A 26,891-nucleotide genomic window follows, 5' to 3' on the forward strand; every position below is an offset into this window, starting at 1 on the left:
GAATACATTTTTTTAAGTCAGAATGGGTTCACCAATATTAGAGCATTCAAATTCTATCCTATGTTCTGCCCTCCTGAATTCAGTTGGAGAAAATCATAAAGCTATGCTAACTGAACTCTTAATATATATTGTTTTGAAAATCACAAGTCTCAAATAGTCATTCAACAGTCCCAAACATTCCTACTACACTTTCCTAGTAAATGCACTTTGCTACTTGCCAATATGACACAACTTTTCTCTCCTCAAATCTCTAACAATCACTCTTTCTTCTCATTTCCAGTTGACTTATCATAGAGAAATAGGTGAAATAAAATAAAAACTACCTCAACTTCCAACCACTCAGCTCACCAACTTAAATTATCTTTATCTACATAATTTTTACTCTTCCTGTTACTGAAAACTTGTCCTTGATCCTATTAAAGGGAAATATATTATCTGTGTAGTGTATAGAATTCCCTCTTGTTCTAAGACCTGCAGTCCTGCAATCACTCGCCTTCTCTTCAGTATCATCATTTTGCTTTATAATTTATTTATATACTAGAGTCCAGGTGCACAAAATTTGTGCACGGGAAGAGGGGTCCCCTCAGCCCAGCCTGCACCCTCTCCAATCCAGGACCCCTAGGGGGATGTCCAACATCCCTCTCACAATCCTGGACCGCTGGCTCCTAATTGCTCACCTGTCTGCCTGCCTGATCGCCCCAACTTCCCCCTGCTGCCAGCCAGGTCGCCCCCAACTGCCCCCTCCCTGCCTGCCTGATTGCCCCTAACTGTCCCCCGCTGCCAGCCAGGTCACCCCCAACTGCCCCCCTCTGCCGGCCTGCTTGCCCCTAATTGACCCCCCCCCCCCCGCACTGGTCAGATCGCCCCCAACTACCCTCCCGGCTGGCCTGGTCACCCCATGCAGCCTGCTGTTCAGTCGTTTGGTTGTCCCTCACTAACCCCCCTGCCAGCCTGGTCATAGGCAGTCATCTTGTGAGGGCGTGAGGGTTAATTTGCATATTGCCTCTTTATTATATAGGATTTATTCCTTTTATAACTGCCATAACTTCAAACACATGTTCTAATATTCCCTGTCTTCAAAAGATCATCTCTGGATCCCCACATCTCACTACTGCCATAATTTTTTGTTTTGTATTAAATAAAATTCCTGGGTAAAGTTTCCATATTTGCTGACTCACCTCCCATTTTCAATCCAATTCATTCCAACCTAACATTTTCCCCCAATACTCAACTGAAATGGCTTTTCTCAACATTAGTAATGATCTACATCTGGCCAAATTCAATGGTCAATTTGTTTTATTATTCCACTTATCAGCGACATTTGATACTGATTATCCATTCTTTCAGGAAACACATCTTTATATTTATTTATTTATATTGATTTCAGAGAGGAAAGGAGAGGGAGATAGAGAAACATCAATGATGAGAGAGAATCATCGATTGGCTGCCTCCTACACAACCCCTACCAGGGACTGAGTCTGAAACCCAGGCATGTGCTCTTGACCGGAATCGAACCCTGGACCCTTCAGTTCACAGGCCAACACTCTATCTACTGAGCCAAACTGGCTAAGGCATGAAACACATCTCTTGACCTTCATGACAGACATTACAAAACAGTACACACACTTTAGTTTTCTCCTGAATACTGACCTTACTTCTTGCCTTTCTTTGCTGGCATATCCCTGTTTACTAATCCTCTGAATATTTAAGTTTCATAGTTTAGCTCTTACCTAGATTTATAATTTATATTTCAGGTTTATAATTTATATTGATTTCAGTTTTGTAAATAGTGTGACATAAAGGGCAAACTTCATATTTTAGTGTATCAGTATCCAATAGTCCTAGCATCATTTGTTGAAAAGACTATTTTTTTCATCACTGAATATCTTTGCCAAAAATCAATTGACCATATATGCACGGGGATCTGTCTGTTCCTGGACTCTCTATTTTGTTCCATTGACTACGTGTATCCTTGACCAATACTACAATGTTTTGATTATTGTAGCTTTAGAAAAAGTCAGGAGATCAGGTACTTCTAATCTTCCAACACTGTTCTTATTCAAAATTGTTTTGGTTATTCTAGGTATAAATTTCTGAAAACACTTGTGAATTTCTACAAAATAATCCCATTGATTGGCATTCCATTGAACTTCTGGATAAATTTCAGAATAAATCTTAATAATACTGAGTCTTCCAATTTGTCATCATGCTACATCTTTCTATTTATTTTTTTTTAAATTTTCCTGAGCAATATTTTGTAACCCTCAATATCTTGTGTCTATTTTGTTAAATTTATATCTTAAGATTTTTGATGCCATTAAAAATGGAATTGCTTTTTAATTACAATTTTAAATGTTCATTACCTGTCTAGAAACATATAATTTTTTTATATTGACAATGAACCCTGCCACCTGTTGAACTCATTATTAGTTCTCTAGAAACTGTTTTCATAGATTTTTAAAGATGTTCTACATAAATGATTATATCACCTCAGAATAATGGCAGCTTTACTTCTTCCTTTCCAACCTATATTACTTTTATTTCTTTCTCATACCATATTGTATTGGTTAGTTTCCTCCAGTACAATGTTGACTGGAAGTAGAAAAAGCAGACATCCTTGCCTTGTTCTCAATGTTAGGAAGAAGGCATTAATTTTCGTATCAATAAACTTGGCATAGTTGCCATTTATCAGGTTAGGGACATTTTCTTCTATTCATAGTTTGCCAAGAATGAAAGCTGAACTTTTTAAAGTGATTTTATGCATATTGAAATGATAATGTGGTTTTCCTTTTACAGTACTGAAATAATGAACGACCCTGATTGTGCTTTGAAATTTGGACTAACCTTGTATTCCCAAGATGAACCTAATTTTCTTAGAATATGTCATCCTTTTTATGTATTGCTATATTTTTCTGGGTAAAAATTTTGCCTCTATGTTTGCATGTCATATTGGAGTGTAATTTCTTTTCTTGTCTTTGTCAAGCTTTGCAATCAGTTTAATGTGTGAGTGTGTATTTTATGAGAAACATAAGTTTTTAACTAAAAATTAAAATTCCTAAGATGAATCTAGGCTATTCAAATTATCTTTTTTTCCTTTGGCAGTTGTCTTTCAAGGAATTTGTGCATTTCATTGGCATAAAATTTTTCTTAATATCCTTATCATTTTAATGTTTGTAGAATCTACAGTGATGGTACCTCTTTAATTCCTGATATTGGTAATTTGTGTCTCCCCTCTTTTTTATCTTGATCAGTTTGGATAGAGGGTTTTATCAATTACATTAATCTTTTCAAAGAACCAACTTTTGGTTTCATTTATTTCTCCTATTTTTCTTGTTTCATCCCATTTATATCTACTCTTTATTATTTCCTTCATTTTGCTTGCTTTGATTTTATTTTGCTGTTTTATTTCTAGTTTGTTTGAAAGTTTAAATTAGTATTATTTTTTAAAATATAATTTTATTGATTTCAGAAAGGAAGGGAGAGGAAGAAAGAGATAGAAACATCAAAAATGAGAGAGAATCTTTGATTGGTTGCCTCCTGCACAACCCCCACTGGGGATCAAGCCTGCAAGCTGGTACGTGCCCTGACCAGGAATTGAACCATGACCTCCTGGTTCATAGGTAGATGCTCAACCACTGAGCCACATCAGCTAGGCTAGAAGTTTAAATTATTGAATTGAGTTATTTTTTTCTCTAATGTAAGCAGTTAATGTTATAAATGTTAATGTTTTTATTTTCATTCAATTCAAAATATTTTCTAATTTTCCAGTGATTTCTTCCTTGAATTAGAAGTGTTACTTAATTTCCATATATTTTGAGTTTTTTCAGGTATCTATTATTTATTTCTAGTTTAATTCCATTGTGGTCAAACATTATACCTTGTATGGTTCCTATCCTTTTAAAGTTGATGAAATTTGTATTATTACTCTGAATATTGTTTATTTTAATGAATGTTTCAATGTGTACTTATGAAGAGCATATTCTGCTATTATTGGGTTGAGTCACCTGTAAATGTCAAGTAGGTAAATTCGTTGGTAGTGCTGTTCAAGTCTTCTTGAATCTATACTAATTTTCTATCTACTTGTTCCATTACTTATAGACAAGAATGCTGAAATCCTAATCATAATCATTAATTTGAGTATTTCTTCTATAAGTAATAGTATTTTTCCCTTTCTGTATGCTGATGTTCTATTACTGGATATGTACATATTTAGTATTATGTCTTCTTGATATAACTGACCCCTTTCTGTCAGATTTTCACTGTACCCTTCTTTAGTCTGGACTCTAACCCATGAGGGTGAACTTTATAGATTAAAGTTGCCCTCTATTTTTAGTTCAATTTTGGCCAATGAAATATACCAGGGGGACACTGGAGTGTGCAGGGAGAGGTTTGGGTACTTAATCCTTTCAGTTCCTCCCTTCGGGCTAGCAGGTTGGCAGTGGGAATGTTTCTCTATGAAGGCACCGTAGGTAGCTATCAGCTAGGTGGTTGTCTCTTACAGCAATAAATCCTCCTTGGGCTTTGGTAATCCCTCCTTCCCTGGCCCCTTGGCCTAAGGGTCATAATGATTCTCTGATTAGTTCTGGTTACTTCACCATCACTTTTAGTTTTCGGGTAACTCTGTCCACACCTTTTAAATGGCTCCTTCAATCATCACTCTCCAGTATGCCATGTGTTACCTGCTAGGGATTCTTACTGATGTAACATGTTATACTACTTGCTTATTTACAGAGAATTTATTTGGTTTTTTCCATTTAACTCACTGGTTGAACTAAGTGTATCATTCAACATCAGACACTTGAAGAAGGGAAAAAAAAAAAGGATCTATCAGATAGTCTCTATCTGGATGTTTTGAATGGAAGAAGTAATAATGACTATGCTGACCTAGTTCTCCTAAACTCAGGGCCACGGCCCAATATTCGCCTACTTAGGCACTATTTCCTAGGACCTAGGACCTAGGCATTGTTGTAGAAGACACCATGTGTCACGCTAGTGATTCTCATGGCCACAAGCAAGCTTGGGCTACAGTGGTCCCCCAAAAAGAATGTCTCATGGTGCATTAGATGAGCATAACAGACCCATCACAGCGGTCCTAGGTTGTAATCAGAATAGAGATCATGCTGTGTTTTTCCCCACGTTATCCCACTTGTCAGAAAATTTACAGTACCGTGGGGCCTTGACTTACGAGTTTAATTCGTTCCCAGACCGAGCTCCTTAAGGAGCTCGCTATCAACTCAATGCAAAAAAATCGGCCAAGAGACAGCTGGTATCTCAAAAAACTTTCGGGACACTCGTAAGTCAAGGCCCCATTGTATTTGCTTTGAACAGAGGAGAGAGTTATGGTAGGTTCCCTATGCAGGAATTGAACGCAAGGCAAACTGTATTGTGGAGGAATGTGCACTGGGAAATAATCAAATTATAGCAGCACATATGAATGAGAAATTCTCGTGTTTTTCTGGACTCTGTAGGCAGTGATATGCTGAAATGTGTCATCTCTGACTTAGACTGAAAAGCCTTCTGAGGAGATTTTACAGAATACTTAAAATGTTGCGATTACGTTCAACAACTTAAACTTGTTCGGACTTGTTGCAAAAAAAAAGTGGAGCAACAGTTTCCATACCAGTGTTTCCATAGGCTGGATTAGCCTCATTCTTGCACTTGCCTGGTTCCCAATCCAGGAGCCACAGGCACCCGCTTCAGACTCACTGGAACAACAGCGCTTTTCACAAACTCCATCGGGAAGACAGTCGTCGTCCCAGGCGTGGATCACCTCGGCGCGGGATCGCGTTTGTTGCAGTGTGAAGCCCCGCCTTCCGGACCAACGCACCAATTAAAACGAAAGGGGGGGGGGGGCGGAAACGAGAAAGAAGGCTTTTCAGCCGCACCAAATGCTAGGCTGGAAGACTCTCGCGAGAACTCGCAAGTGCCGGCGGTTCCCGCGGAGACCTCGCGAGCGGACCTCGGGGGCGGGCTCAGCCGTGGCCCCGCCCTCCCGAGCGCGCGCGCGGCGTGGCGGGAATTTCACCTGTTTGGGATTTGGACCGCATGGAGTCTGGGGCTGTGCTTGGGACCACCGGGGCGGATCTCGGGGAGTGGAAGTGTGAGTAGGTACGACGAGCACCGGAGAGGGGGTGCCCCGGTGCGCAGGACTGTGGCTCCTCTCCCCAGGCTCCGTGTCGATTCGGGGGAAGACCTGCTCCGCGGCCGGGAGGAGGGGGGTTGGCGCGGGGCCCTCCGGATCCCCACGCGAATCTGCAGAGGAGCTTCCCCACGACCCTGCGGGGCCCCTGGCGCTGGGCGGTTTAATAACGTGGCGAAGGTGCGGGTCCGGGCGGGCTCGGGAGGTGGAGCTGCATCTGCCCCGCCAGCAAGTCTCTGCTCTGCACCCTGTCCCGGGCTGCGGCAGGGTCAGGCCGGCAGGGTTTTCAGTTCCTATACAGCCCGTCGTGGGTGCTTTCTGCGAACGTCCCGACAGCCTTGGTCTTGGGGAGGCGGTGGGGAGAGTTGTTGGGAACGGGGCTTCTCGGTTTTCTTTGTGCCGGGGAGGGGAGCGTTTGGGGGACTTCCTGACGTCACCCGCCCCACCTCCAGGAATCTCTTCGCAACCTCTTTGGAGCCCTGGATGATCATTACAATGAACCTCCCATGTTTCAGGACATGAAGTAAGCAATGGATAACTGTTCTGCCACGTCGACCTACCTGACCGACAGCTTGGAACTGGAGCTGGGAACCGAATGGTGCAGACCCCCTTGCTTTTCTTGCGCTTTTGACAACAGAGGAGGTGGGAAACATTTTTCTGGAGAGTCCTACCTTGCCAGTGGAGCCCTTAAGCGGTAGGTAACAAATCGGAGGCGGTTTCACCCCCATCAGCTTTTTCATTAGTTTGTTAGGAATGTTTTAATTAAGATTTCAGGCAGCTAAACTTTTATGTTCAAACCATCTTTTTGTAAAATGGGCTTGGTATATCAGACAGATGCAAGCTATTAGTTCTGCTGTTGGCTTTCTGGTTCAGCGAATACCTGAAAGATTTTGGATATGAAGGAGAACTTTCTTGCTACCTGATGTTCTCTTCACAGCTGCCTCCGTTGGGCATAGGAATGAAGCTGGGTTTTAATTTTCCTTTTATTTAAAATGAATCCTGAACTTCCTGGGCTTTTTGAAATGATGTTTCCTCCTAAAACATGGAATAATATTTTGGAGCTTCTTAATAATTCTAAGGAAGACATGCACATCTTTTGTTGCCCCAGTTCCTTCTAAGTCTGTATTGTTACATATAGAAGTCTTATTTTAAAAAACATTATTTTCTAATAAATGCACCACATTGTGTAAGTTCACAGGAATGTTATTTCTGAAAGTTCTTGCCTTGGGCAGTTAGTTATACATATTGTCGTAAAACTGCTGTTATTGAAATATTTTGGGAATGCCTTCTGAGGCAATTTCAGTCAGAAAGGAAGTAATTTTTGTGGTTTTATAGTTGCACTTTGTTTGAGACCTAAAAGGAGATTACCCAGTTTTATTATGCTGTTCTCCAGACAGGGCTCAGAATATCTTTTAGCTGTTTTAAAAGTTAAATGTCCCCTCAAAGGATGAATTCTACATCTGAAGGCCACTATTCAACACAGACCAAAGTATGTTCCTTAGACTTCTTTTTGTGTTTTACACATAAGTTACATTGCTCTTTAGTTATACCTTTTTATTAGTATAAAGGACTGGATTTTTAATACAGTTCTAGCTTTCGTATGCCTTTACTAATATGTATGGTACCAAGGCATATCCTGACTTTATAATATCACTGGCATGTCGTGTATAATAAGGGTTCCTAGAATGTCAAAAAAGACATGCTATAGTATGGGACTTAGTATACTTTTCATGAGATTTAATCATAGTTTTCATTTCAGATTAATTTTGAATCTTGATCCTTTACCAACTAATTTTGAAGAGGATACAGTGGAAATATTTGGCATTCAGTGGGTTACTGAAACAGCATTAGTGAATTCATCTAGAGTGCTATTTCATTTATTCAGGTATGTTTTTTTAAAAATATTTCCCTAGAGTAGAGATGCTGTTGTTCACTTTTGTAAGTTACATTGCTGTGTGGTTTCTAATACTGATATTAACAAAAGCACCAGTAGAGTTGTGCTTGTTGTTCACTTGAGTATCTTGTTAATAACAAAATTAACAGTAATGTTTTATGGAGTAATGGTTTTAATGAATTGTTTTTTAGTGAAACTATTCTTTTCCAGAATCTTTAGTTGACATCTTGTGTTCAAGACAAATATTTAAGGCTCTAAACCATATTACAGTTTTGGAAGAAAACCAAAGTAGTTTTGTTGCTTAATAGCCATAGTCTTCAATGATTTTGAGAGAATGAACTTAGACTTTCCAAATATGTTTCAGACTGTGTAATAGAAATGTGATTTGGACATTAAAAAATTTTAATGTAAGTTTTCAAACATACACAAAGTGTAGAGAATAGTATAATGAACCTCCACCTACACTCCCTCAGTTACAATAAACATCAAGGTTTCTTCACATTTCCTTCATCTGTCCCTTCCCCTCTTCTTTTTTTTGCTGAAGTATTTTTAAGTAAATTCTAGGCATCATGTTATTAAATATTTCAGGATGAATTTCTTAAAAATATCTTTTTTCAAACATTAACACTGTTTCATTATCACAATGAACACAGTTGAAATAATGTTTCATTTAAAACCTAGTCCATATTCAGATTTTAGATAATGTTGAAATAGAATCAGTTATTGAGGGCAAATTAAATGGACCATATATGTTACATTTAGATGAAAATGGAAAGGTGCAGGAATTTCTCCTCCTACCCTCATCCCATAGACCTTGGGAAGAGACATCACTGTATGTGTGCCATGCTGTGTGTTTTATTGGGAGACCAGGCTGCGTGAGTGATTCTCTGATTTTTGAACATTACTGAATAAGTTGAGTCATTATCTAGGATACAAATCTTTAAGGACTTGAAAGGGAACTAGGAAGATGGCAAGGGAAGATTACTCTCAGGAATTAACGTGGAACATTATAAATATAACTTTTCCTGATAACTCTAGTGTACCTATTCCTTTTTGAACTCCTTGTGTGATACAGTTTAGCATTTTATATAAATGTTAACCTAGGATATTTTATATAAGTATCTTAAACTTCTTGACGATTTAAACAGTATCTCATTGATAGTGACATCATGACATTTGACATAATTTCTGAGATATATGCAGCTTTTATTATGTTATTTTTATATTTTCTCAAAGTCTTTGCTACCTGAAGCTGATCCTCTAATAAACATTCATGAAGTATTGGGAACATTATCCATATAATTATTACATGCTTTAAAGTAATGTAAAATTAATTCTGACTTTACATTTTTTAAATTAGGCAACAACTCTATAACTTGGAAACCTTATTACCGGCCAGCTGTGATTTTGGTAAGTTGTGTGTTTAAAGGCTAATTACAGTGAATTGCACGTGGGTTTTATGATGCATAATTGGGATATCATAGTAACATGGAGGAATTGTTAGGTCAGAAGTTCAGGATACAGTGTATGACACTTTTTCTGAACACTAAATACAATTTTGTTGTAGCTGAGATTTACAGTATTTTTTTCAAATCTGTAGGTAAAATTGATTTAAGGCTAAATATCTCAGAAATGAATTAGTAACAAGCTTTGGAGGTGGGGAGTGGGATAGGAACTCTTATATAAGAGTAATAGTACCAGACCTTACGCTCTCTTCTTGCTCTTTTCTGCTTTCTGTTTTTTGTTTGTCTGTTTTTGACATTTAATGGATTATTGATGGGGTGGGGGGGGGGCAGAGGAGGCGATGGATATAGTTAAGGTAATGAAAGGAATTGAAGGACAGTCTTTTAGTGCAAACCAGCTGCTGCTCTTTTCTGGCAGTTTGGTGCAGTTTGTATTTAGAATCATGGCTCTGTAGTCAGCCTGAGTTCCACCCCAGGCTAATTGTGGGTCTCAAACCAGGTAAGACTTCTCACCTCATTGAGTTCTTGTGAGAATTAAATGACATAATGCAGGTTAAGTGCTAAGCTTAATATCTTATTAGTGATGTTTAGCAACTAAAGATTACCTGAAACACACTTTTGATCAAAGAAAGGTTTAGTGGCTTACTAATGCAAAATACTAAAACAGAACATCCCCCTCTTCAGCTAACATGATTATTGCTTCTTAACTAAGTAGAACCCTCCCTAGACTCTCTCTGTATAAAAATTAACATAATCATCAAATTGCCCCTGCTTCTTAGCAGCATCCAATCCAGACCAAAGTCCTTAAACTCTCCAAACTCAGCTGGCACAAGCCCAAACCCTATTACAATCCTCTCCCCACTCCCTCTTATTGAAAGGCCCCAGCTGTTCATGATGTAGACTTAACCTTTGCAGCTGTATCAGGGCTCTGTTACTAAACTCATGAAGCCAGCTTTGGCCTTCAGTCCTCCCCAGAAAGCCCTTAGGTAGGGACACTTAACTGAAGTGTATATGTTCTTTTCACTGTGCTACCCAGATAAGATAGCTTTCCATTTGAGGCAGAATAACAAAAGAATGTATGTTTTACAGATCCCTGTTCTTAAATGTAGCTGTTGGTGTTATTCCTTTTTCAGATCATGTTTTGTTTTGTTTTTTGTCTACAGACATTGTATTTGGATTTTTTTATTTTCTATTGCTATCCATATTTTTTTTAATCAATCTTGAACATAAAGAGTATACATATAGCTGTTCTTTTTAACTTTGTTGACTGCATATTCTTTCATCATTGTCATTTCTGGGCCTGATTGTATTGATTGATTTTTCTCTTATTTCTGTGTTACAGTGTTCTGGTTCTTTGAAAATCTAGCAATATTTTATTTTGTGATGGACAGGGTAGATTTTACATTGCTGCTTTCTGGATTTTCTTGTATTTCTCTGACTAGTATTAAACTGTATTCTGGCTTGCTGTTAAGTACTTATAATCCATTGGACCTTTTAAATCTTGGTTTAAATTTTGTTAGGACTCATAAAAAGTAGCCTTTATTCTAATGTTAAGTTAGCTCTAATAAGGCTTCTGAGGATTCTTTTTAGTGTATTATGATTTTTTTTTTTTTTCTGGTGGGAATTTGAACTGTTCCCTGGCATGTGTAAGCTTTGTAGGAAATTGTTTTCTGATGTTTTTACCTGGTCTTGGGTTATTTTTTCTCATGCTTGAACAGAGATTCAATGGGACCCTCTGTACATTTCCAGAGCTTGCTTTTTTGTTTTTTAAATGTAGCTTTTTTCTTCTTTGGTACTTTTTCCCTATAAATTTAAACCTCTTGTCTCCTCAGCTCAGTGATTTGGGGGTTCTCTCTCCCTGTGCTGCAGCCTGGAAATTGTATTTCGGTGGGAAGCTGGAACAGTCTTAGGACTTACCTTCTCTCTAGGATAGCAGTCCTGCATTGCCTTGTTTCTGGTGCCTGAAAACTTTTTTTTTTTTTTTTATGTTGATTGTTTTTTTAGTAAAAGATGGGATATGGGTAAATCTTATTTCTTTTATTCTACCTTGGCTGTATGCAAGAGTTCACAGCAATTGTTTTTAACAGAGTACTGCCTTTATGAACTGAGAATTGTGAAACTGAGGGATGATGTGACTTTCGTAGGTGAAATATAATTAAGCTATGAAAATGCCTTGTACTGTTTAACATGGAGATATTTGCATAACATATCCTGTTGGTTTTGACAAAGTGGAGGTCATGTTTACTCATTTAAGTTCAAATTTAGAAATAAGTTTTGCTTTATGTGTGATAAGGTTGAGAATTTGTTGTCTTAATTCTAATCATGTTATTTTTTTTTCTGCTTTTGTTTAGTGATTGTCTCTTACTCATTTTTCTTAAAGTGATTGTCAGTGTTTTGCATATAGTAATGTTCCAGGTAATTTTTGCTGATACAGATGTTGAAGTGTGGGGAAGATGGCATGGGTTGAAGTTGGGAGAAAGACAGGCAATATTAATACATCATTTGGGGCTTTATAAATCACTACAAGGAGTCTTTATTTCATTCTAAATATAGTAGATAGCCTTTCATGGGGTTTGATTTATGAGGAACAGGAATTGACATATATTTAAAGCATATTTTGTGCTTAGAGTGTAGAGGAACAAAGGAGAATATGGGAAGACCTATTAGAAGACCTGTTGGAATAATTTAAGAGATTCTAGAGAGATGGATAGTTTGAAGGTATATTTTGGTCATAAACTTAGTAGGACTCTGGTGGATTAAGTATAAGTTTTAGGGAAATGAAAGAAGCAAGAATGAAATATAGGCAACTGTTGGCACCAGTTGTAATGAGTGGCAAAAACATCGGTATGAACAGATTTTGGAAGAAATCATGGATGTATTATTTGCAGTGTCTGAGCAATCTAAATACAAGATGTTAGGCAATCTGACATGCAAGGTCTGGAGTGCAGAATAGAGGTCTGGGTTATAGGTAAACCTTTTCAAGTTGTTATCATTTTGAAATAAAGGAACTGATCATACATACAGGAAAAGAGAGAAGAGGCCTCAGGACCGAGTCCTGAGGAGCCCCCATACTAGTGGTAGGATAGAGGAGGAGGAGCCAGTAAAGGAGAGGCAAGAGAAAGGACACATGAGGAAGAAAGAAGACTGGCACTATATGGTGCCAGTGAAGCCAGGTGTAGTCAGTGCTACTGAGGTGGCCTTAATAATGGATTTTCGGGGGGGTGGTAAGAATTACATAGAAATCAGTGGACAAAATTAAAAGAATTGCTGCTTGTATGTTACTGTTCACTGATTAATCATTTAAGCTATGATTAACTTCTTTCTATTTTGGTTTCAGGGAAGATATCAACCCTACACTGCAAAGCAGACAATATTAGGCAGCAATGCGTAACATTTCTTCATTATGTTAAAGTTTTCATCGCCAGGTAGGACGTCAGTTGAGTCTTTTGACTACTGCATGAATTTCTGAGTACATGTTCATTCAGACTCTGGTGGTTTATTGTATCTAATTGTTTTTTAGGTTCCTGACAGTACAGAATACTGAGAATCATGGTCCTGTTCATCCCTATGAGGTTTTGGAGGCTCAGCTTCCCTCACTGTTGGTTGATGAGCTTCATGGATTACTCTTGTACATTGGACACCTATCTGAACTTCCCAGTATTAATCCAGGAGCATTTATAAGTAAAAATCAGATTCAGGTTTGCCTTATTTAATTTTTAAATTATCAGTTTTTCTTCTTACAAGGAATATTTATTCAAGAATGAAGGAAATTAGTCAAGAGTGCAGCTCTGGACCAGATGGCTTGAGTTGAAATTCTGGTTCCTCCTTTTATTAACTATGTGCCTTTGGGCAAGTAATACCTCTTGTCTCATTCTCCCCATCTGTATAATTGGTATAGCTTCCTAGAGTTACTGGGAGAATTAAATAAATTAAAATGAATAAAGCATTTAAAACATAGTATACACTAAATCTGAAAACTTCTCTATTCCAATGTATAACAGTACAAATGTTTAAAAGTTTCAAATCAAATAACCTTTTTTTTCTAAAATATGTGTCATCTTTCCTTACTTTTTTTTTTTTTAAGATTTTAAAATTGATTTTTAGAGAGAGAGGAAGGGAGAGGGAGAAAGAAACATCAATGTGAGAGTGAAGCATTGATCCGCTGCCTCCTACATACCCCCTACTCAGGCATCAAGCCCACAACCCTGGCATGTGTCCTGACCAGGAATCCAACCAGCAACTTTTCAGTGCACAGGACAATGCCCAACTAACTGAACCACACTGGCCTGGGCTTCTTACTTTTTTATTATAATAAAATTCAAGAAGATTACCTTATAAAAGTTACACTTTCAGAACCACATCATTTTGTCTAATCTGACCTTTGAGATTTTCAGAATATGATTATGATGGTTTTGACTGCCCTGGCCAAGTGCCTCCATTGGTTGGTGTGTAGTCCCATACACCAAGAGGTTGTGGGTTCAATTTCTGATCAGGGCACGTACCCAAGTTGCAGGTTTGATCCCCGGTCAGGAGGCAACCGATTGATGTTTCTCTCTCTCTTCCTTTCTCTCTAGAATCATTAAAAACAAATCCTTGAGTGAGTTTTAAAAAAAGATTGCTTTGACTAATACCCCTTTTCCCCCTACCTTTTATTATTCCATCTGAAGTTATTTTATTTTTTAAAATTTGTATTGTAGCATAACCCAGCTTCCGGATATAATTAACAAATTCTCCATACCATAATGTGAGTTTAAGTGGATGACAAATTATACTTCCCCATTGATTCCCTGAACTTTTAACCTCTTCCATTCTATTTGACCTCACCAATTTGAACATTTAGTTTTTAGGAACATATATTTGTCAAAATGTAAAATACAATTAAGTGTTCATATATTTCTGTGAAATTTAACAATAAAAAACAAATATTGACTCTTTATAAGGGATCAATATATCTAACAATAAAAGTAAATAGGGTTTCAATTGAATTCACAGGTTTATATATATAATCCATAGAAAGCAAATAGGTAATTGCTTTTAATTGTATCATTTACTAAAGACTCATAGGTAGATCTTGGGGGAAGGATAGTTTTCCTTCATTTTAGTCTTTATAAATTCAAATCATTTTTATTTTCTGGACATCCATTAAGTGGTTAAGAAAATAATTTATCTAGGAGCAGAAGTAAAGATTGTGTGCTCTGGTCCTCAAATTAGGTTTTGCCCTTCATAGGCTTTTCAATTTAGCAAACTTGAAAAGATAGGTTATTTGAAGATTACAAGACTGAATTTTTAAAAGCAGGGGAATGTAGTCTTCAACACATAAAAAATAAATTATGCACTAAAATTCTCTTCTAAAACAACAGCAAAAACATCTTACAAAATAAAAAGCATCTTTCAAGATTTTATGTATTTCTTCTATTTTACCAATCTTATATATGACAAGTATTGGTTTAATTGGTATTTTCTGTTGAATATGTTTTATTTAGTTTTTTGGGGGAACTTTTTAGAAATATTATTCGGGTATTACAGATATTTTCTTTTATCTTTTTCAGCAATTAAGCTGACTTACTAGGTTAGATTGAAGTTTTTTATATAGTTATATTTTTTCTTTTATATCTGCTGATGTTAAAAATATACTTGTTTTTACATTTATCTATTTGATTTATCTTTTTAAAAAATAATTCTGTGAGGTGGGAAATCTAACTTTAGTTTCTTACAAATGAGTAAATTCTGTCTTATTAAATGACCCATGCTTTTCCCAAAGATTTGGATACCACATTTATCCATTTCTCTTCCCTATGTTTGCTATTTTTTAAAAAAATATATTTTATTGATTTTTTCACAGAAAGGAAGGGAGAGGGATAGAGAGTTAGAAACATCGATGAGAGAGAAACATCGATGAGCTGCCTCCTGCACACCTCCTACTGGGGATGTGCCTGCAACCAAGGTACATGCCTTTGACCAGAATCGAACCTGGTACTTTTCACTCCGCAGGCTGGCACTCTATCCACTGAGCCAAACCGGTTAGGGCTGTTTGCTATTTTTTATTATCTATTTTTGAGCCAGTATTATTTATTAACGTAGTGTTTTATTTTATTTGCATATTTGATGCAAATATGCATGATGGTGAGTTCCTTCTGCATCATTCTAGTTGTTTTACTAGAACATGTATCATAGTTTTTATTTACATATATATATTTAAAATATATTTTTATTGATGTCAGAGAGAAAAGGAGAGATAGAAACATCAATGATGAGAGAGAATCATTGATCAGCTGCCTCCTGCACTCCTCACGCTAAGGATCGAACCCACAACCCAGGCATGTGCCCTGATAGGGAATAATCGAACTGTGACCTCTTGCTTCATAGATCAACACTCAACTACTGAGCCATGCCAGCCAGGCCTCACTGTATTTATTTTTATAGTGATGCTAAGTGCTGACTGGGAGAAGGTTATAGATAGCTAAGAGCACTGGCTTTTTAGTCATAATTAGATTGGAATGCTAATGTGAAAATTGAGAGATGATTTCTTTACCTCTTTTAACTTAAAAGGCATGACAATAATGTCTGCATGATAGTTTAAAGTTCTCTTAACATTCTTTATAGGAGTTCCTGGGTATGTATTACATTTTTTAAGGTAATATATTTTTATTGATTTTAGAGAGGAAGGGAGAGGGTGAGAGAAATAGAAACATCAGTGATGAGAGAGAATCATTGATCAGCTGCCTCCTGCATGCCTCCTACTGGGGATCGAGCCCACAACCTGGGCATGAACCCTGACCGGGAATCCAACCATGACCTCCTGGTTCATAGGCCTACGCTCAACCACTGGGCCACACCAGCCGGGCTAAAAACATACTTGCTAACTAAAGTCTAAAACAAATTCATGTAAATAATTTTTAAAATTATTTTACTGCCTTGCACCTGTAGTAGAATCAGAAGTTGGTTGGAAGGGTCCTTTACAAATCTATTCAGCAGCCCCAAGGTGGGTCTGTCTTAAATTAGATGAAAATATATCCTATCCTACTTTCAAAATCTCTAGTGAAAGAATCTTCTGATGAACGAGATAAAGGTTTTCCTTAAGCTTAGTGGTAGATTAATTGATTCTTTGTCATGGTGCTGATAGAGGGTTGTTGTCATATGCCATCAAGCACCTTGTAATGTATTATGAATTCTCAGTCACAGTTGATAATGTCATTCACAGCTTTTCCCACCATCCTGGCATTTATTACATCTCCACTTGGATATCCATTGGCTGGTGCTAGAAATTCTTCAGATGCTTGGTGTAAAATTGAGTAAGTTGATAGATGTTTGATTTATGTCCTTTTTCTAATCTAAATTTTAATTGTTTTTTTTTAATTACACAAGTAATAAGTGTTTTCTGATTTTTAAAAATAAAATAGTAATGTAAGTAAAAAGTGAAAATCGCATCCTTTTTTCCAGAGATAACTACTGGAAACACCTTGGTCTGTTTATCTTTCTATACTTTCTATTAGCATACATATATGGAAACTCACTGGTAGGATTTTTGTTTTGCTTTCTAACCACAAATGCTGCTGTCATTGTTCTGTGTAGTTTTTTTTTTAGAGATTTGTTCATGTTCATGCATATGGTTTTACTTTATTCATTTAAGGGCTTATGTAAAGGGTCTATCATAATTTATTTAGCCAAGTTTATTTTTTAAGTATTTCAATTATTTCCCTTTTTTTGATATTATAAATATTACACTGAACATCCTTGTGTATATATACATTGTTCAATATGTATACAAGTTATGTTTGGAATAGATTCTTAGAATTGGGGTGGCATATTGCAGTTTTAATATTGTATATGCTCTGTTGCTGTAGAGTAAATTTCCCCAATTTGTATACACTGTGAGCATTCCTTGCCTCGTACTATTTCCAGTAATGGATATTATCATTTATTTTTCTTTTTTGTAAATGAATATGTGAAAAATGATACTGAATCTCTATTGTTGCAATTTCTTGATTACCATTGAAGTTGAACATCTTCACATAATTTTATTGTCTCTATATTTTCTTTATTATTTAATATTCATAATCTTTTGCAAATTTTTCCTTTGTTTAAAATTAGTAGAAGTTTATAATAGATGGTAATCTTTTATTTCATATGTTGCCTGTTTATGTCTTGGTCTTGCTCTTTGGCATGTTTAGGTTCTATTTTTAAGTTTAGCAATATTCTGGAAATATTTAGTTGTAAAGTAAATTAATTATTTAGGTTATAAAGACCTCCATTACCTCAATTTCTGCTGTTTAATTAATAAATACAAAAATACATATATGTTTGTGTCTGTGTATACTTACATATGTACACACAAAAATATGCAACGATGTACACAAATAATTTTTTCTCTCAGGTGAACACTGTATTTTAAATATTTTCTTGGAGCAAACTCTGGTGGACTTACTCTGCTATAGGTACAAATTTTGGTATCTTTTGTTAGCTTTACTTCATGCAATTGCATATGGCTACTTTGTCATTGTTTCTTTTGTTTTTTTTTGTATTTATTTATTTATTTATTTTTATTGCTTACAGTATTACAAAGGGTATTACATATGTGTCCCTTTTTTTCCCCACCCTTGACAATCCCCTGGCCTCCCCTACCCCCCAGTGTCTTATGTCCATTGGTTATGCTTATATGCATGCATACAAGTCCTTTGGTTGATCTCTTACCCCCCTCCGTCCTGCTCCCCACCCCTCCCCGGCCTTCCCGCTGCAGTTTAACAATCTGTTTGAGGCTGCTCTGCCTCTGTATCTATTATTGTTCAAAAGTTTATAATGGTCTCTATTATCCATGAATGAGTGAGATCATGTGGTATTTTTCCTTCATGGACTGGCTTATTTCACTTAGCATAATGCTCTCCAGTTCCATCCATGACGTTGCAAATGGTAAGAGTTCCTTCTTTTTTACAGCAGCGTAGTATTCCATCGTGTAGATGTACCACAGTTTTCTAATCCATTCATCTACTGATGGGCACTTAGGCTGTTTCCAGATTCTAGATATGGTGAATTGTGCTGCTATGAACATAGGGGTGCATATATCCTTTCTGACTGGTGTTTCTGGTTTCTTGGGATATATTCCTAGAAGTGGGATCACAGGGTCAAATGGGAGTTCCATTTGTAGTTTTTTGAGGAAACTCCATACTGTCTTCCATAGTGGCTGCACCAGTCTGCATTCCCACCAACAGTGCACGAGTGTTCCTTTTTCTCCACATCCTCTCCAGCACTTGTCGTTTGTTGATGATAGCCAATCTGACAGGTGTGAGATGGTACCTCATTGTTGTTTTGATTTGCATCTCTCGGATGATTAGTGACTTTGAGCATGTTTTCATATGTCTCTTGGCTTTCTGAATGTCCTCTTTTGAAAGGTGTCTATTTAGGTCCGTTGCCCATTTTTTGTTTGGATTGTTTATCTTCCTTTTGTTAAGTTGTATGAGTTCCCTATAAATTTTGGAGATTAGGCCCTTATCAGATATGACATTGGCAAATATGTTTTCCCACACAGTGGGTTTTCTCGTTGTTTTGTTGATGGTTTCTTTTGCTGTGCAGAAGCTTTTTATTTTGATGTAGTCCCATTTGTTCATTTTCTCTTTCATTTCAAGTGCCCTAGGAGCTGTATCAGTGAAGAAATTGCTTTGGCATATGTCTGAGATTTTGCTGCCTTTGGATTCTTCTAGAATTTTTATGGTTTCCTGTCGTACATTTAAGTCCTTTATCCATTTTGAGTTTATTTTTGTGTATGGTGTCAGTTGGTGGTCTAGTTTCATTTTCTTGCATATATCCGTCCAATTTTCCCAGCACCATTTATTGAAGAGACTATGTTGGCTCCATTGTATGTTCTTGCCTCCTTTGTCAAATATTAATTGAGCATATTGGTTCGGGCCGATTTCTGGGCTCTCTATTCTATTCCATTGATCTATATGCCTGTTCTTGTGCCAGTACCAGGCAGTTTTGAGAACAGTGGCTTTGTAATACATCTTGATATCTGGTATTGAGATCCCACCTACTTTGTTCTTTCTCAGGATTGCTGCAGCTATTCGGGGTCTTTTTTTATTCCAGATGAATTTTTGGAGAGTTCGTTCTAGATCTGTGAAGTATGCCGTTGGTATTTTAATGGGAAGTGCGTTGAATTTATAGATTGCTTTGGGTAGTATGGACATTTTAATGATGTTGATTCTACCAATCCATGAACACGGTATGTTCTTCCATCTGTTTATGTCTTCCTCTATCTCTTTTTTCAACGTCCTGTAGTTTTCTGAGTAGAGGTCTTTTACCTCTTTAGTTAAGTTTATTCCTAGGTAGCTTAATTTTTTTGGTGCGATGGCAAACGGGATTGTTTTTATAATCTCTCTTTCTGAAAGTTCACTATTGGTATATAGAAATGCCTCAGATTTCTTGGGGTTAATTTTGTATCCTGCTACATTGCCAAATTCATGTATTAAGTCTAGTAGCTTTTTGATGGAGTCTCTAGGGTTTTGTATGTATAATATCATGTCCTCTGCAAATAAGGACAGTTTTACTTCCTCTTTTCCAATTTGGATGCCTTTTATTTCTTCTTCTTGCCTAATTGCATTGGCTAATACTTCCAGTACTATGTTGAACCGGAGTGGTGAGTGTGGGCATCCCTGTCTTGTTCCTGTTTATCATTGTTTGTTAAAAGAATAATGTTGTACAGGCTCTATTGGTTAGAAATGAGGATGAAGAATTTCTAGTGTTTATCCTCTTTTTAATTTATTTTTATTTTTTTCTCTTAAGTAATTTTGCATGGTTGCTTTACAAAGATGGCCACATTAACAATAGAGAAGCCTATTGAATGATAACTGGAAGGATTGAAACTTTTTTACAAGATGTTTCATCAGTGTTCATATAAGAAAGGAATTGTAATATTTAACTTCTGCTTGCAAAAATTTGCTTTTAACTACATGTTACAGTCTTGTTATAATTTAAAAGGGTACAGTAACTTTTCTCCTGTAGTTTTAAATAAAATTTATTTTATTACATTTTTAGAACATGTTGTATATGGTCATCAGTTTATGAACCTGGCAGGTGACAATTTAACCAATGTCAGTCTGTTTGAAGAGCACTGTGAAAATCTCCTTTGTGATTTAATAAGTTTGTCACTCAACAGGTATGACAAGGTAATGCTTTAAGAGTTTATTTGTATTTTTGATACTTAATGGCAAGTCAGTCCTTAATCTATGTGATTTAAGCTATAAGAATTTAATCTAAATTAAAAAATTATCTGGGAGTTGAATGGGAAAGAATAGGTTTTAAACATCTTTTTTAAGAGGCTGCAATTAGTTAAGCCTTTTCATCTTGTCAAAAATAAATAAATGAAAACAGGATGTTTATGATAATGACTGGAATTTAACTTCTGTTTACATAGGAGAGGCCAGTCCTTTAATGATCTAGAAAAGGCCTGTGGCCATAATGCCATAACGAACCATGACCGCCTCACCAGGAGGTGCATTAATGGGTCCCGCAGCGACTACGGTGGGCGGGACTTCTGGGTCCTGTGGCACAGGCAGGCCGGACTCTGGTGTCCTGCAGAGGCGGCAAGAGGGAGTCAGGAGTCCCGCAGCCCCGGGGGAGTCTGGGTCTTGTGTGATTTTGCATGCTGGGCCTCTAGTTACATAATGAAAGAGATGAGTAATTAAAGTTAGTTGACAAGCTTAAAAGGTGGTTTTAGCCCTAGCCCCATGGTCGGCAAACTGCGGCTCTCGAGCCACATGTGGCTCTTTGGCCCCTTGAGTGTGGCTCTTCCTAAGCCTTAGGAGTACCCTAATTAAGTTAATAACAATGTACCTACCTATATAGTTTAAGTTTAAAAAATTTGGCTCTCAAAAGAAATTTCAGTCATTGTACTGTTGATATTTGGCTTTGTTGACTAATGAGTTTGCCGACCACTGCCCTAGCCGATATGGCTTAGTGGATAAAGCATCAGCCTGTGGACTGAAGGGTCCCTGGTTTGATTCCAGTCAAGGGCACATACCTGGGTTGCAGGCTCAATCCCCAGTAAGGAGCGTGCAGGAGGCAGCCAATCAATGATTCTCATCATTGGTGTTTCTGTCTCCTTTCCCCTTCTCTGAAATCAATAAAAAAATATATTAAAGAAAAAAAGGGTGGTTTTAGTTGACAAATTTTAAGGGTCGTTTTCATGAAAGTTCTGGCATCATGGTGGAAATCACTTGTTTTTACTAAATTGTATTTATATATAGTGTTTAATACAGACAGATTTAAAGGTGTTACAGTACACATGCATTTTCAAGTAATGGAAATTTATAGATTATCATCACTTATTTCCAATTACAAGCATAAACCTTACTAATAGAAAATCAGGATTTATAATTTTTTAAAGTGTAGATTGTTTTATGTATTATCAATATCTCTTAAATTTAATCTATATGTTTATAATTAACACAAATATGTTAATCAGATATGATATAGTAATATCTTAATGTATTATTTTAGAAATGTACTGTATATCCCACATTCAAAGGCTGTTAAATCGCGTTGTTTACCCATATCTTCAGAAAAAAATCACTTCTGTCGTGATAAACAACCTGCTTCCCTATTTATAATGGTCTGGCCCTCTAGCAACTTCAGCGTGAAATTATAGCTAATTTGCAACTTCAGCGTGAAATTATAGCTAATTTGCCTACAAACGTCAGATGGTCATAATAATCTGGCCACTCAGTGTATATGTAATGTATGTGAAATAAGATATATATCATGAGTTTAAGAAGTTTAGCTATACTTAGAAGTATAGACAATATTCTCTGCATTTTTTAGGGTCATTGAGGATATATTTGTTATAAAAATGGTAAAGCCCTGCTAATGTGGCTCAGGGTTGAGCATCGACCCATGCACCAAGAGGTCACTGGTTCAATTCCCTGTTAGGGCACATTCCAGGGGTGCAGTCTTGATCCCTGTGGAGGCCATGCAAAACACAGCTGATCAATGTTTCTGTGCCATTGGTGTTCCTATCTCTTTCCCTCTCCATTCCTCTCTCTCTAAAAATCAATAAAAAAAAAAAATAGCAACAGCTTTAAAAAGAAAATGGTAAAATTGCTTAACTTTTATATAGCCCTAATAATTGTATTTATTCTGACTTGTCACTATTTTTAGTCTCAACAGTGAATCAGAAGTTATTTTCTAATGTTTTTACTACATGTCTTTTTATTGTGCCTGATGGATTAGATCAAAGTTAGGAAAACATGAAGCTGAGGTCAAATCTAACACACGCCCTGTTTTTGTAAACAAAACTTTCCTGGAACACAGCCTCATCCTTTTTTTTATGAATTGTCAGTGGCTGATGCACAACAATGGCAGAATTGAGTAAATATGCAGACTATATCATGAATAAAACCTCAAATATTTGTTACCTAGCTTCTTATATACAGAATGTTTGCTGAACATTAGACTAGATAATTAAAGCAGAGGGTTTTTTAAGTTGAAAATAAAATTCTGTACTTTTGGTTTTACAATGGGAATTTTTAAAAGTTAATGAAATGGCACATTTTTTATAAAGAATTTTTTGTAGTTAAGCATAAATTTTAAGACATCTAAATCATTCTTTTAAAATATTTAGAAAAATGTGTGGCATGTAAAATTCTGCTCTAACTCATTTTGGTTATTTTCTACAGGTTAGGGCTTTTGAAGCATTAACGAGTGACCATTGCCCATGCCCATGCATTAAAGAATTATGGGTTCTACTCATTCATCTTCTAGACCAAAGAAGTAAATGGTCTCTCTCAGAAGTAAGTTGTAAAATTGATGTATTAGTTATTGTTACTAATTATGTTAAATTTATGCAGTGGTTTTGGCCAAAAAATCTTACAACATTCCTCCTTTATAAGACAGCCACCACCACCAAACAGAGCATTAACTGAGTACTAAATACCTACTACATTTTTAACCCTAAATTGGTAATATGAAACATCTAAGAGAAGTGTAAAATATGACTGTCTTATTTTCTTAAGGGTTTTTTGGGGGATTGTTGTTTTATCAAGAATCTGTTAGGCTAAAATACTTATTGTCTTCAGTAACTCAGGAAACATTTCAGTTAGGAAATGTGGCAGATTTAGATTTGGGAAGAAATAAAACAGGTTTCTGTTAATCAATTTTCCAGTATTATTTCATGGAGGGATGAAGAAAAGCACAAAGAGGAAGATAGGACATTTTCTTTCACCTCATTTTGAGCAAAGTCTTCATAATGGGGCTTTATTTAATTTCAAGTATTATCGATTAGGAGAAAAAGAGAAATATCCATAGGCAGAAGTAAGTATAAACAGTTCATTGTGAAATGATACTTAAAATGGTTTATGTTATATGTATACTTTTAATATTTTATGGGTTTTTTTAATTTTCCCAACTTTTCACAATTTGGGGTTTGGTTACTGCTATCTAATTTTAATAATGACTATTTTTGCAGATTTACAAGTACTTTATTTATTTATCTATCTATCTATCTATCTATCTATTTATTTATTTATTTATTGCTTTTTTAATCCTCACCTATGGTTATGCTTATTGATTTTGGAGAGAAGGGAAGGGAGAGAGAGAAGAGAGAGAAACATTGATGTGAGAGATAATGTCATTTGGTTGCCTTCTGTACGTGCCCAAACTGAGGATCGAACCCGCAACCTGTGTATATGTGCCCTGACCAGGAATCAAACCCGCAATCTTTTGGTGTATGGGATTACACTCCAACCAACTGAGCCACACCAGCCATTGAGCCACACCAGCCAGGGTCCATGTACTGTATTCTGAGTTGTTTTAGCAGTAAATTTACTGAATATAAGTAAAATAAAGTAAGTTTACTAAGTATAAATTTGTATTTTTACTTACTATTGAGTAAGAACATTTTTTTCATGGTATTTTGAATTGTCAGTACAGTTCAGCTTTCTACAAGACTTAAATATTAGAAAGTCTCAGCAACATTTTTCCCCTTTCATTATTTGCCAAGGTGTTTTATTTCAATGACATGGTAAAAATCAACTTTCTAATTTTTTGCAAAGCTTATCTTTATTAAGAATTTTTTAGAATTGTTCTTATTTTATAAATTTCAGACTTGAAAATGTGAACCACACATAGTATAAGCATGTTTATACTTGTTATTAGAAATTTTCTAGATTTTAAACAGAAAAGTAGACATAATTTAAAATCTTAATTGTAGAAATTTGCGTAGTAACATATATAACCTAAATGATTTGCATGCTCTTCATTTTATGTAGTAACCATACTTGTTTGTCTTAAAATAATGTCTGAAGCCATTTTCTTTTTAAAATAGTACTAAAATTAAGTTATATTATTCTCAGATTTCAAGTCCATTTAACTTGAAAGTCAAAGTAGAACTTTATATTCCTGATAGTAAGACAGTTTTATCTTCCTGTTAAAAAATATATATAATCCACCACATGCTGGGTATCCTATATGAAGCATTTTAGTGTCTCAGTGAGCTTGTAGAAAGTAAAAAGTACTGAGGCCAGATACTAAATATAGTCGGGAACTCAGGTCATTTGAACACTGAAGGTACAAGACAATAAATCTCAAGAGTTTACCCAAATCAGTACCCTACTAATATACCACTATTCTTAATTATGGGTTCCCAAAAGAATGAACTAAAAACTCAACTAAATTTGTAATGAAAATTGTCTGTCTTTAGCTGTGGTGTATTGCAGTTTAAAGTTATGTATTTATTATTGCAAGCCAGTGAGTTCATGATGCCTAATTGGTACTAAAAATTTCAAGCCAGTGACTTCTAAACCAGTGATAATGTCTAATAGCCATGGAGAAGGGGTGGATGCTTAAACTCGAAGCTTCTAACCTAACCTCCTCCAAAACATAGAACAGCAAGAACAAGTAAAACTACACAAAAAAAACATATTGATAGCGTAACTACAAAATAGGGATATTCAAAGCTGTCCATTACAAGTAAAAGCCAAGGGTAGTCAGAAAAATTGCTCAGAGGAGAGAAGAAGGGAGCTGACAGTAGTCGTAAAAGTTGGTCTAAAACCATTGTCAGTGTGAAAATACTGAAAAAGTTTCCTTATAGATCAGAGAACTGGTTATAGGATAGGAACATAAGAGTGTGTGCATTACATGAGGAGGCAGTCTTTGAAGTTAGAGCTTCTGGAGAATACAAGTGAAAAAAGGATATGGCTCCCCCTTGCTGATTGAGTGGTGACAGTGACAGGAAGTAAAGCAGAAAATGTAGGGTCTTGTAAAACGGAAGAGAAACAAAAACAAACAAAAACCCAAAACTAAAAAAAAAAATAAACTGGAAACCCAATAAAGAATGTAATTTTGGTACATTGACAAAAGAGTGCTCCACTGAACTAGGAATCTTAACACATTTCATACCGCTCAGGAGTTTTCTCGTGTTTCACGCTCCATCTGTTAGGGACCGCTCACGAGTGTTCTCGTTTTTCACGCCCATGGAAAAAGGAGCGAATCTAGATACTTCTGTAAATTTTGTTTGGTCCCTCTTCATAGAGGAAAATGTTTTACGCAGTAGCATACGTTTAAAAAGTACTAGGAACTTTAATTGTTTAATTGTTTTTGTAAATAAAAATGTTATAATTATTGAAAAACAACACCTAAAGTGCATTATGATGATTTAAATAACGTGCAGTTTGCCCAAAAACGTGCGATCCCTGGCATATGTCGTAGAGATTTCTATGCGGTACACAATGTGTTAAAATAGTCCAAATCTACAAAACGAACGGAAGGAAACGAAACAGGTCTTTCTAAAGTTACTACAAGAAAATAGAATTGACATACTTTAGCCCATGATACCCTTTCTCCCAGAAATAACTATAAAGCAGAAGAAAATTGTAAGAGAACACTTCATACTGATTTAAATAGACAAGCATTTGGGTCTGTAAAAAAAAACCAAAAAAACACCTTGAATGAGATATTCCGTTGTTGAAATAAATAGACCAAAAGCCAGGAATGAATGGAGTAAATTAAATGCAGGAGAGAAATGGAAATAAAAATCATTTCGAATTGACTAAATTATAAGATCCCCAAGGAGAATAGACTCAACTGAAAATTTAATAAGGGGCATGTAAGAAAGGCAGCCAGAGGAGTAAAAACGAGATAAAGGAATATAAAGGGTTAGAGAGAAAATATTTGAAGTGGAAGATAGGTAAAGAATAACCATCTGTTTAAATGGAGTCCCTGAAGAAGAAAAAGCAATGGGACATAACTGACATTCAAAACAATGAGTGAATCTAAGAAAACATCTCAGAAATAAAGAACTAAATCCACATATTGAGAAAACCTACTATATAACTGGAAAGATTAACTCCAAATAATCCATGCTAAGACATATAGCCTGCTAAAACTCTGACTTCAGAGATAAAATGTCTTC

The 26,891-nt window shown here is 36.1% G+C and overlaps 1 protein-coding gene across 9 annotated transcripts in view; it reads left to right on the plus strand.

Annotated features, from left to right (window-relative positions):
- Positions 1-5,992: 5,992 nt before the first annotated feature.
- Positions 5,993-26,891, plus strand: part of MMS22L (MMS22 like, DNA repair protein) — a 118,814-nt gene continuing 97,915 nt past the window's right edge. For 2 of the 9 annotated variants that reach the window (XM_036317406.1, XM_036317410.1), the window contains exons 1-9: positions 5,993-6,108; positions 6,655-6,833; positions 7,899-8,024; positions 9,394-9,443; positions 12,834-12,921; positions 13,017-13,194; positions 16,698-16,788; positions 20,522-20,652; positions 23,161-23,274. In XM_036317406.1, the coding sequence (XP_036173299.1) occupies positions 6,670-6,833; positions 7,899-8,024; positions 9,394-9,443; positions 12,834-12,921; positions 13,017-13,194; positions 16,698-16,788; positions 20,522-20,652; positions 23,161-23,274 (942 nt within the window). In that variant the 5' untranslated portion in view covers positions 5,993-6,108; positions 6,655-6,669. Of the gene's footprint in view, positions 6,109-6,648; positions 6,834-7,898; positions 8,025-9,393; positions 9,444-11,875; positions 11,912-12,833; positions 12,922-13,016; positions 13,195-14,225; positions 14,241-16,697; positions 16,789-17,870; positions 17,932-19,665; positions 19,710-20,521; positions 20,653-23,160; positions 23,275-26,891 lie in introns of those variants that run through there. The other 7 variants (XM_036317407.1, XM_036317409.1, XM_036317408.1 and 4 more) reach the window with 7 other exon arrangements.

The sequence above is a fragment of the Myotis myotis genome, unplaced genomic scaffold (genome assembly GCF_014108235.1).
Source record: "Myotis myotis isolate mMyoMyo1 unplaced genomic scaffold, mMyoMyo1.p scaffold_m19_p_7, whole genome shotgun sequence".
Lineage (NCBI taxonomy): Eukaryota > Metazoa > Chordata > Mammalia > Chiroptera > Vespertilionidae > Myotis > Myotis myotis.